General features: G+C 33.4%; 2 protein-coding genes across 5 annotated transcripts in view; both read right to left on the bottom strand.

The window, feature by feature from the left end:
* Nucleotides 1-3312: 3312 nt before the first annotated feature.
* LOC121327094 (forkhead box protein D5-A-like) lies at nt 3313-5801 on the bottom strand. Its single transcript, XM_041270889.1, has one exon. The coding sequence runs from the start codon at nt 4372-4374 to the stop codon at nt 3313-3315; it is 1062 nt and encodes a 353-aa protein (XP_041126823.1). The 5' UTR covers nt 4375-5801.
* Nucleotides 5802-7889: 2088 nt separating this feature from the next.
* The window catches only part of LOC121303119 (COBW domain-containing protein 1-like), a 30815-nt gene continuing 26063 nt past the window's right edge, over nt 7890-12641 (bottom strand). For all 4 annotated transcript variants that reach the window (XM_041233587.1, XM_041233606.1, XM_041233615.1 and 1 more), the window contains 4 exons: nt 10150-10218; nt 10000-10065; nt 9307-9436; nt 7890-8602 (listed from right to left, as the gene is read on the bottom strand). In XM_041233587.1, coding sequence (XP_041089521.1) covers nt 8529-8602; nt 9307-9436; nt 10000-10065; nt 10150-10218 — 339 coding nt within the window. In that variant the 3' untranslated portion in view covers nt 7890-8528. The remainder of the gene's footprint in view (nt 8603-9306; nt 9437-9999; nt 10066-10149; nt 10219-12641) is intronic.

The following is a 12641-nucleotide window of genomic DNA, read 5'->3' as shown; positions in this document are numbered from 1 at the left end:
CTGAAGCAACATGATTAATGTGAGCAATAATATTTCAGTTAAATATTTATTTACAATTGAAATAATTTGCAAAACCCAGAATTAGGATTTAACTTATATTTCAGTTAAATATGTATTTAAAATTGAAATCATTATTTTGCAAAGGCCAGAATTAGGATTTAACTTAAATATTTATTTAAAAGTTAGAAAATTGTTAAATATTTTCAGATTTATAAATTATATCTGAAAGTATGCATTTTTCACAGCATTTATAAATTGGGGGGAAAGTCATGTTCTTGGTTAAATCTGGGAATAAAAATTATGTTCATACACACTTGCACAAAATAAGAAGATAAGTACATAACAATATTTATGAATGAGAGGAAGCCATTCGGTCGTTCATCAACAACAATACGTGGTAACCAACTATACACTGAATTGTTTCCTATACCCTCCGTTCTAAATCTATCTCCATTAATTGTCTTCTTTTACCGCAGACTTGGGTCGTATAATATGTCAAAATATTGGATTGTGGAACATGATTCCTATTAGCATTGCCAGTTCAATCTTACAGTTAGAAGCACATTTGATTTTGAACTGGCCTAGACTGTAGATAATTGTAGTGCTTTGGGATGTTAGCACGGAAGTTGTTTTAGAAGTGTGTATTATACTGTGATATTACTTGTGTTAATAAACTTATTACCGTGAATGTAAATCAGTAAATCAATTACCAATAATAAGAGGTTTGAGTGTTTTTAATTGATTAATCAGAGAATATGAATTCATAATACATCAATGTATATTATAAACTTGAATTGGGTCATATTTCATAACCAAATAAGGTTTAAATTATATTGACTCAATAATCGATAAAAAAAAAAACTCTAAGATAATAAAACTTTTCTTACACTGCAGAGCAACGAGTAACTGTTTGTTATAAAGTAGCAAATTTATATATATATATATATATATATATATATATATATATATATATATATATATATATATATATATATATATATATATGTATGTATATAGTCCTATTTACTGACATGCTTTATAATCATTTAAAAACGAGTCCCTCAAAACAAAGCTTTAAATGTTCCTTCTTCCTGCAAGTACGTTTATTGACTTATACATTGTATTCTAATATAGATACCAACCCTTTTAGCACTGTAATAACACAAATTAAGTCAGTTTCATCAGTTTTTGTTTGTTTGTTTGTTTGTTTGTTTGTTTTGTTTGTTTGTTTTTTTCAAACTTATGTAGCCTACCAATGTAAAGCATGTCAATTAGACCGGTATTCTTAAATATTTTCTAAACACGATTTTTAAAAAAAACGTGTATCCCTACACGTGGTTGATATTGAAATGTAACTGCTTTTTATTCCTCTCTAAATGTACCTTTGCGCTGTCTTAGGATTTTGAGTCCTTGGTGTTTAAACTAAACCGCATAAACAATACCATTCCTTAATGTGGAAGATTTACACGTATTGTCTGCCTCAGAGAAACGAAACACACATAAAATACGCCAAGGAGTCATGTTATAATTATCTTATATTTATTAAACCACTCAAATAATTTCTTTAAGGATTAACCATGCATTTTTTTGGAACATCTTATAAACACGTTGTTTATTTTATAGTTTAGGGCTATTCTTTTTAAACACACAAAAAACACAAGTGTTATAAAATGAAACATTACAGTGTATATGACTATTAAAATGTGTTCTTAAACGTATGCGTTTATTCTTAAACTGATCATTAGATATAACAGCACATTTAATCGCGTTAAATAATCATTTTTTAAAGACAGTTTCTATTATTAATTATAATATTGCCTAATTATACATTTAATGTAGATCTATGATACAAGGATAAAAATGCATGAAGATATAGATTAATAATATTGTTTTAAATTAACTAAATATTTTTAAAAGGTATAAATATTTCGATGTTTTATGTTCTTAAGAAGTAAGCAATGAACAATTAACAACCATATTAACATCCATTGATAATGCGTTACATTTCTAATATGTGTCAGCGATAAAATGTATTTGAACAGACTTGAGTTTTCCAATTCAATTTTTGTTGAATTCATATGGAATAATCATTTGTCTCTATTGCATCTAACACTAATATCAAAGGCATATTTGAATGTAAAACATTTTACTCCAAATTAAGCTGATGCAAATGCAATATGAAACGTATTCGTATATGCATTTAAATGAATGTATTGATTTATTTGCTCATGCTGCTACATGTTCAAATTTTAAGATTTAAAAAAACAAACAAACCCAAAACGTATTATATTTATATCCTTATATGGCCAAGGCAGTTTTTAAGTGCGTTTAATTGTTGAAACTCAATAAACCCAGTTTAGAAAAGTAGGTACAGTATTGACGTCGAAGTTATATTTAGGATACACTAAAATAAATTGATATGGCTTAACCAAAAAAGAACATATAGGATTCATAGATGTAACAAAATAAAATTAATTGTGTATACAAACTCATTCTAAGATTAGCAAGCAGTGTTTAAACAATACAGTTGGGTGGGGAACCAACAGGATAGGTCTAACTGGTATGTTTGGTACTAGAGCAAGGCTGTGTTTTTTTTAAATGTAATTTTCTGTATTGAATTTACTAGAACTTTGTTTTGTTTGTTTTAATAAAGAATATTGACTTTTAAAGAAACCTTTATGAGATAAGGAATTTGGTAGTCAAATTAAAATTAACCATTAGTTTCTTAAAATAACAATTCAAATTGTATGTCGTGATTTCAGATAGTTAGATAGATAGATAGATAGATAGATAGAGATAGATAGATAGATAGATATAAATGACCAATTGTAAACATACAAAATAATGAAAAGACAGATCTGTTTCCAAATAAATTTTATTTGGCATTGCATTCTACTTAGTCACAATATACCAGCAAACAAAACCTGTTTGTACATGAAACACGAAATACGTTTTTCACTTCATATAATACACAATACACGTAAGCTTGACAATTAATAAATATTTTAATAGACTATTTATTTACATTAAAAATGATATTCATAAAAACAAGCACAGTTGTTTGAAACTGTTGTTTTTAGACAAATGCGCGTTTGTGAGGTCCCTTTTTTAACTCTCATCCTTTTGTTCGACACTCTGTAAAGAACATAGATATGTTAATAGATAGCTGTGATAAGCATTTTAAAGTTTTAAGAGTATTACTTTGTCCATATCTTCATTTGAATCAACTGTGTACATTGTATGTTCAAAAAGTTTGCTTCGGCTAATCCCTGCGTTATTTATTTATTTATTTATTTATTTATTTTTACCAGTTTAGCAATGCGGGTACGAGAGTTGTAACTGGTCCCTGGGCGGGATTGCGCCTATCACAGTAGCAGTGGGGTTAAACACAGCTCTTGGCGCAGGAGACAATATTGTTGGAAGGAAGCAACCCGCAGATCTTTGCAGGAGATGCGAATAATCCAAGGACGCCTGTAAATGAGTAGTTTGCACGAAAGAGGAAGACGTCTTGCCTATTATACTGTCGATGCTGAAGGAGCATTTGGTTTGGGTGGTATTGGTCGGTTTAAGTTCCGACGCGGGCGCACTCAGCTGCACGTGGGGTGCACTGGTGCTGGGCGCCCTTCTGCAGTTTAAATCCCGGTACGGCAACTGAGGATGCGACAGCATGACTCTTTCTTCAACTGGCATATATCTCATTGAAGTTTGTTGAACTGATGCTTGGGTGTTCTGTATAGCATATGGTCGTCCATATGGTCGGTAACAACTAAAATTAGGATAAAACATAAGTCCGTCTTTGACAAACTCTGGCTGGTGCCTCTTAAATCGTTTTCTTCTCCTGAGAAAGCTACCGTTGTCAAACATGTCTTCTGATGCGGGGTCCAGGGACCAGTAGTTGCCTTTACCTGGGTTGCCAGGTTCCCTTGGAATCTTTATGAAGCAGTCATTGAGTGATAAGTTGTGCCTGATTGAGTTTTGCCAAGCGGGGAACTTTTCCTTGTAGTAAGGGAATTTGTTGCTGATAAAGTCACATATTCCACTCAGTGTCAACTTCTTCTGTTGGCTTTGCAGGATAGCCATGGTTATCAAAGCGATGTACGAGTAGGGAGGCTTCACCAAGTTGTTTTTGACTCTGCTACCTGAGTGGATTTCAGCGCTGAAACTGCTCTCGCTTTCTCCAGAGGAATCGATCTCACAACCTTCTAACTCGCCGCTAGACTCCGCTGAAGCATTCTCCTCAGCGCAACTCTGTTGGAGCAAGTATGCGTCCCGAAGTAGGCAATTGTGCAAGTCATCTTCCACGATAATGTCAATTTCATCCTCGACAAGAGGCATGAATGCTTGAGGAACTGAACAATCTTCTGACAGGGTCATGGTGGTGGAGATTTACAGCTTTCTTGGATAAAACCAATGATAGCAAATCGCAAATAGCGGACCAAAACTCCGTCCTCTTGTATTGCCTCTATAATTGTCTTTTTATAGCTTTTCTATCAGTTCCAAAACAGAGAATGTCAGGTCTTTGCGTGGCACAGGTTTTTTATAAGGGGTGGGTCTTCAGTCCCTGCCTCTGCAAAAGTGTCCAGGGCCTATCAGACTGTAAACTCAGAAACGAAAAGGTAATGAGGAGAGACAATGGGCAGCGTGAAGGAAACACCAGCTCATCCGGTCACAGACTAGGAGGTGCTAAATACACATACTAATGATGGTGCTCCGTGTTTTCCATTTATGTTAAAATGGAAGGTCATTTTCGATATAATACCAATTAGGTGGTAAATGTTACATTTCTAATTACATATTTAACTTAGAAAGGAGAGCAATATTACTCAAATCCAACGTACTTTTTAAAATGACCGTTTCATTAACGTTTGTTCTGGAAGCATAGCCTACATGTTACATAACTAAAGTAGTGCGCGAGTCTGAATGTAGCCTGGCAGCCTATTACAATTGAATTCTATCAGTTCTAAACCTATTTTTAAACAACATTAACAGAATATTTTCAATTCACAACAGGATCTTCATTAAAATGTAATAAAGCAGTAAGAATGTGGGAAAAGTAATTTAGACGTAAAATGTATCACACTATCATTGCAATACATTGTGTGTGAGAGAACGAGCTTAGGTTAACGTTACATACACGTTTCTGATTAGAGAAATACAACATACAGTACTTGCTCTGTGGGAGTTTAACAACGGGACTCCGTTGTGAATATTAACACCACGCCTACGATTAAAACTCTGTGTTGCTGTTTCTTTCCCTAGACCCCCAACTGTTCCGTTTAGCCTTCTATGTTTAGGTAGCTCCCAGGTGGTTTGGCCATGAAAATGGCCTTGGAACTCCCCGCTTGCATTAGAAAAAGGTGCTAGATAGCCCATTAACCAAAGCAATCGGCATCTGAATGAAATAGGAAATGACACAGCAGCAACAGACTTAAAAAACACCTTATGGGCATTTTTTATTAAACCGCATGAATAGATATACAAATCCTCAAAGCAACCTGAGACTTGCCTATTTATTTAAACAGTGCTACATCATGTTAATCTCAATTGCAAACTGTAATGTAAAAACAAAAAAAAAGAAAAAAGAATGAAAGGCATAGGCCTACCCCACTTCCCTATCCTGCTCATATAACCCAAATAGCTTGTTTAATCCCTACCAGTTGTTCGCTACAATTCTTTAAGAGCTTGAATCCTCTCTGAAGACAACAACATTAAAAAATAAAAAAAAATATAAAAAAATCGAGCATTCAGTTTGTAAACATGAAGGCTTCTATTTTTATAAGTGCCTTTAATCAAGTAGGGTATTTATTGTTTATTTGCCGTAAAAAGGTAGACATTTTACAAAACTGTATATAATATATATATTTTTTTAATTAAAATTTGACTGACGTTTAATGGCGTGAAATGCATTACACTTAAAATAGCTTGTGAGAAGTATGTTTTACATTTAATTTTGTATTAAAATAATGTAATTACTTCTTATAAATAAAAAAAAAAAAGACAGTGATAGGGGAAAAACACAAAATAAACATTTTTGACGTTTCATTTAAATAATATAAGAAGGTGTCTAAAATATCTGTATAAACAAATCGGTCACTTTTTTTTTTCTTTATTTACGTTTAGTGGCACTGCAACGTTTCCATAATGCATCCAATCTTATTTCTCCTTCAAGTGTAAGTTTGAGCTCTATAATATAATGTATTCAATTGCATACAACTCTCCCATCCAATTCCAATTACCCCGATGCGTTCCCAGCGCATACACTTCCTGGCCATTCAGAGTATGAATGACCGACCACCAGAAGAGAATCCATCTACTTACCGCAACATAAACAGATACGTGTTAATCTGCCGCGATTTAAAAACCAATTCTATTGTGAGAAAATATACCTCAATTCGTGAAATCTGACACTCACTGACTGGTGTTACTTAACATACAGGATGGGCAACTAAAACAACACCACTTCAGGAAATTAAAGCTGCAGTTACTTTCGACAGTCATTTCATGTGAATTGCCTATTGATATGGACGCAGTGTCGTGATCGGCTTTTTCTTTGAGAGTCGTGCTTCTTAAACAGCACCCAAATGTAGAACACTGTGTTTGCATTACAAAGAAGTTAGCGCGAATATGCCGGATTATATTTTAACATTACTTTTAAATAGCATTAATCTTTATTTCTATGTTGACTCAGTTAAAAATGGGTTAAGACTATACTATCCTTAGTTTACAATCAGGAACTTTTCTTAAGAATTCCTAAATTTAAAAAAAAATAAAGTTACCACCGCTTTTAAACCTTTCCAGTGCTGTTCATCTGGTAAATGCTGTTGGAACATTTCTTAAGACATACAGCTATGGCCAGGTGTTTTGCATCTCCTAATTTTGAGAAACTAGATGAACATCATTTAGATATTTTATTTAACATCATGCAATATTAAAAAAAAAAAAAAAACACACACACACAAACTTACAAAATGATATCACAAGAGTCTACCAGAAGCCATAAAAGATGTTAAAATGTCACATTTTTCAGTTTTTGGTTAAGTATATGGAAAACTACAAAGCAGTGTGTAATTCAATATGTTAACGTAACATTATTTAGCAGGTTTCATTCGAGTTCATGAAGCAAAATGAGTTTATGTTATAGGATTATGCAAAACCTTTGTCCATAGCTGTACACACACACACATGTGCCATTATTTACACTAAAGAAGACAACATCCTCAACCACTACTTTTAGGACCAATCAACATGAACCAAGGCAACAGGAAAATGATAGTTTTTTTTTGTTTTTTTAATATAAATGCATTTAGGTGGTCTTGTCTATTTTGCATAATCTCAATCTTTATTTTACATGCACCCCCATCCCATTAAAAGCATATTAAAACATCAGCCAGACATCAGATGCTGTTATGCAATAAGGACACTGAAAAAAAAAAAAAAAAGTTCTGATAAATTCAGATTAAACCAAGGTATTTCTCATCACTGGTTTTACAGGGCAGCTTTGTTTGCAAAGGATTTAGCCAGGCATACTAATGTCATACTGTTTGGGTCTTAATAGTATCAGAATAGTACATGCATCACTACCGGTCCAGTCCTGCATTTCCAAGCTAATACATGGATTTTAATCATTTTTTAAAATCCCCCCCCCCACACACACATTTTAAAAAACACATTTTTGTTAATTCGTTCCAGCCAACACCTATCTCAGAAATTCATTTATTTCAGAAATGCTAAAAACAAAAGTTTTTCACAAGTGTATATGAAAAGCAAAAACCATATTGGTATAATGGTATGCTTTTTGCAATACATAAACATACTGCAGCCATTCTCAATGTGTTTTATGCAATACCCTTGAATAATAAAAACAAACAAAATATAAGATAGACAAAACATTAAGATTACCATCAGTTTGTATTTAAGATGACAGTTTAGCAAACACTGGGTCTGTGAATGTGCGGTTTTAAATTTCTTCACTGCCTTTATATTAAAAAAAAAAAAAAGGCATCAGGTTCTGTAAAGTTTTTTTCTGTATTCGCTGTTTTATGTTTGTTAGCATTTTAATTTTACAAAACTTGTACTAACTAAAGTATAAAAAGAAACATCAGTTATAAATGAAAAAAAAAACAAGCAAGGTACTTAACTGGTAGTAATGGACATAGTGAGGTGGTTATACAGCCCCAGGCATTTTATATGGAACTGCGATGGGGTGGGGTTTTTGTTCACACTAGCAGACCTTTGTTAAGAGTTAGCGACTCATGAGGCTCTGTATGGATGTTAACAATGGCTTACAAGGATGACGTATTATTTATTCCTGTAAACTGTAGTTCATTTGACAACCTATAATGAACAGCTAAGAGACACACTATGACTTTTTCTTTACTGATTCAACTCTCGCATAATTTCAAATGAATTTGTTTAATGTATTACATAAAGGCAATATTTATAGAAGAAAACACATATGTATGTTTTTTTTTTTTTTTATTGGAATTCTAAATAAAATCTTAAATGAGAATCAACAGGGAATGTTGTCTTTAACCACTATCTTCTTGGTTTAGCACCGTTGCAATAAACAGTTGCTCTAGGACATCTTTATCCAGATGTTTGCCTGAAAAAAAAATAAAAAAAAATAACTGACACTCAGACTTTAAAACAGCCCTATTATATAACATATTAAACAGTTTCAGTGTTTTATATTGAAATAACCACCCAAAGCCCTTCTGTGAACTCAAGATGTACCTCTTCGACGCCTGCCACCTGCTAAACAATCGACGCATCATTTGGGATGACAATTTGACTGTGAATATACACGCTAAGAAGTGGCAAGTACCCGTAAGCAACCTGGAAGAACCAGAGTTGTGAAGAGGAGGACTGGCATAAATAACTTTAGAATGTATCTGAAAAAGCCATCCGTCTTGAGTGGAACTACTGTTCTAATCCTAGATAGCAACCTGCCAGCGGAACTGAAGGAAGGACTGAGAATTCCCCCTGGACACAGCCAGTGACAGTTCAAATTGGATTTTTTTTTTTTTTTTTAAACTAGAAAATTGTCTAGGTTTTAAGGTATGGTATTTCAAGCAGAAACACAACTTGCTTATCTAGAGTATGCTGTGATTGAGTATAATCATTTGGAGTACTACAACTACAACAGGAGAGCTGCAACAAGCTGTTTCAGCTTTTGCATTACAGTTAAAATTACCTTTCCTGTTTCCCAATTTCAGTGCAATACATTAGATGCATCATCATCTTGATGCTACATAGAAAACTTTGTAATACATCAGTAATAATCTGAATATTTTTAAAGACATTTACCTATAAATACCAGTCTGTTTGTTCTTTGTTCTCCAGCATCCCATGCCACTCGAGTCTCCTCAAGATCATACAGCTCATGAACGCCCTGGATGATTATCTGCTGTGGTTTATCCTTTACTGATACTAGCCCCTGTTAAAGAAAGAGAAGGATTACAGAAGTTCAGATTATTTTTAAAATGACCTATAAAATGTAAAAAAAAAAAAAAACATTATTTTCTTTCACTTCAGTTTCAAGATTTAACTGCCTCAGACGATTTAACTATTTGATCTTCACAAGTTTAAAAACGTGAGGAAGTCTAAAGTAGAAAGAATAAAGAAACAGTTGCATTGCTCACTAAGACCAACAGCACTTCTACAGTGAAACTACAGTACAGAGTTTAAGTAACTAATAATGCTGTGTTGCAGTTGGACCCATATCTATGTATCTGCTTAAAGACCTCTACAATTCAAAAACATTTATGAATTTACATTACAAATTAAACAAGTTCCTTAAATACTATTCTTAAAACTTGTGCTCACAAAATAAATGCATAAAAAACACTGATGAATGAACAAGCCATATTTTGGTATATTTGACATAGGTTGTTACATTATTTGGTATGTGGAAAATAGTTCTCCAATTTGAAGAACCATCTGGTATGTACTCACTCATCACAAGTGGTCCATGGGTTCCTATATTCTCATTAGAATTACCTTAAGTCGTATCACATTCATTGCGCTGCCTGTTTTGTCTTTAACATTCTTTTCCCACAGAAGGTTCTGTAAAGAAAGAAAATACATGTTCTTTTAGTTTAGTGCTGCAATTGAATAAGAGTGATTTACAAGGAAGAATAAATGACACACCTGAATAAACACATTTAAACGTTCTTCTGAAATGCTCCCTGGTACTTCAAATGTAACAGTAATGATACTCTGAAAAACAGCAAATTAAGTCTGTCAGTGGCCACAAAAAATATGCTGCAAATATAACATTTTACATTAAACAAGCAAGCTGTGACTTCAAAACCATCAGTAACGTGAGAAAGTAATCGCACTGACCTATATCTACCATATGCAAAATTTTAAGTGTGATGTACAGGCAAATGAGCAGATGCCTCCAGACAACCCCAGATTGTGAACATACATACTAAAGAATTTCCTTTTCAAGTTGTACCATATTGCATGGGTGGATTTCAAGATACGCAAAAAGATTAAAGTACAACATAAGGACCAAGTTTCGTCCAGTGTCTTCAACAATCATTTTATATACCGTATACCCACATAATCTAATGACATTGAGGTGGCATGAGACATGCTTTTCTTTATTGCTCTGAACAAGTACAATATGTCAGGAACATACCTGTTAATGTGCTTCTAGGATTCTGTATATGCAAAATATTTGGCAGAATACCAAGGCTGTTTGTGAAGGTGTGTGGGATTTACTTGGGTTTATAATACAACAAAAATAAATACAAAAAAATTGCAAGAAATACCTAAATATGTAAATATTGTAAAAAACTGTAATATTTGTCTGTACGTGAAAATGCATTATATCAACAATTACCACTGCTATATAGTGGTACAGCTTGTCAGTCACCTTTATGTTTTCACCTACAGTTAAAAAATAAAGGTGGTTAGGAAATTCCCTGAGTGTGAAAGCCATCAAGGCTAACGAGAAACCATAATCTGGTGTGGAGGTGAGCAGGCTCTCGTTCGCTCCTTATCTTTCTGGCCAGCATCGCTCGACACACTGCAGCTACACAACTTGGTAGCATCAGTGCACAAAGTAAACAAAAAAAAAAAAATATATATATATATATATATATATATATATATATATATATATATATATATATATATATATATATATATATATGATAAGTAAATTTCATTTCATGCAAATAATTATGGAACAGACTTCAATATCTGTTTAAATATAATATGCAAGGAGTATGTCTCGTGTGATGGGAAATCCACATTATTTATTTTTTCTTAACTCAAGAGTTTTTCTGTTGGGAATGTATTAATTTACAAAAAAATCCAGCAACTTGTATCTAATCTCATCACCAACCCAAATGTTAATAATAAACATGGAGTTTTATTTTGCATATCTCCTTTTCAAAATTAGCATAAAACACTAATTTGACACTGTTATTCCAACTGTCTATTTGAACTTCACAACCCCCCCACCCCCTCCCAAAAAAAAAACAAAACAAGCATAAAAAAAAGTTATTGTATGAAACAGTGGAGGGAACTAACTATATGGTCTATTTTTGTGCAACCGCATACATCTGAGACTGAATTTTGTTAAATTAATTTATACATTTACACTGTTTAACAAACATTTTTTTATGAATCCACTGTATCCAGTTGCTTTTTAACTATTTGCGCTTGAATACTTGAAATGGAAACCTTTGTACTGTTAACAAAAAACTGTTATTTATACACAACATAAAAGCACGATATTGTTAACAACAGCTTTAGCTTTATAACAGGCCTTGTAAAAGGGCTAGGGAATTGGGGGTACTAAAACTCAGTGACTAAAGCTTCTCACGTTTCACTTTGAATTGGTGTCGCCCCATTGACTTGGAGAACTTACAGCTTCCTAATTATCTCTGCACAACTTTCATGTGTGCAGCTTGTGCTGAGTATATGCAAAAACATTACATTCCAAGTCCATGCTACTTGCCTTTCTTTCCCTGTAACTTTGCACTCAGCTAGGAAAGGCATTTTGCAGGTATGAGGTATTGTGCGTAACTGTTAAAGTTAAACATTTCCTTTTTATTTAGTATAACAACAGAAACTAGGAGAGCCATTTGCATGAAAAGAGCAGCTGGCTCTGTCTCGGCAGGGGGTTCTTCTATTGCTAAAAGTGGCTGAAGAAAACAGATGACAATACAAACATTTAACCCCCTCCCATGAGTGCATTAAAGCTAACACAGAAGCAAGTATCTTACTGGGGCACCCACCGCTCAGCAGAGAACAAAGTAATGAAAATAATTGTGGAACAACACTTCTTTCAGCAGAAACAGCAGGCAACAAGTGTGAGAGGAATTCAGTTAAAACAATATGCAGCACGTTTAAGACCTTGAAATGTGTCACTCATTAAGCTAACCTGACAGTAATTATAAACTGCCTGACAGCAAGCTTGGATGGTGGATTGGTTAAGCTAGCTCATTACTTAGTTATTTCCTTGTGTGGTCAGTTTTTGGTAAGTATTTATATATTCAGTTTCTGTAGCAACAGCCAATACAGATACTAATTTTACTAAGAATTTCCTCTGGATCCCTTGAAATCACTTAAGAGTATACTTTAAGGATGTCATACTATACATGTAAATGAATACAAGCCAAATA

The sequence above is a fragment of the Polyodon spathula genome, chromosome 2 (genome assembly GCF_017654505.1).
Source record: "Polyodon spathula isolate WHYD16114869_AA chromosome 2, ASM1765450v1, whole genome shotgun sequence".
Lineage (NCBI taxonomy): Eukaryota > Metazoa > Chordata > Actinopteri > Acipenseriformes > Polyodontidae > Polyodon > Polyodon spathula.
This window is presented reverse-complemented; position numbering and strand designations above follow the sequence as displayed.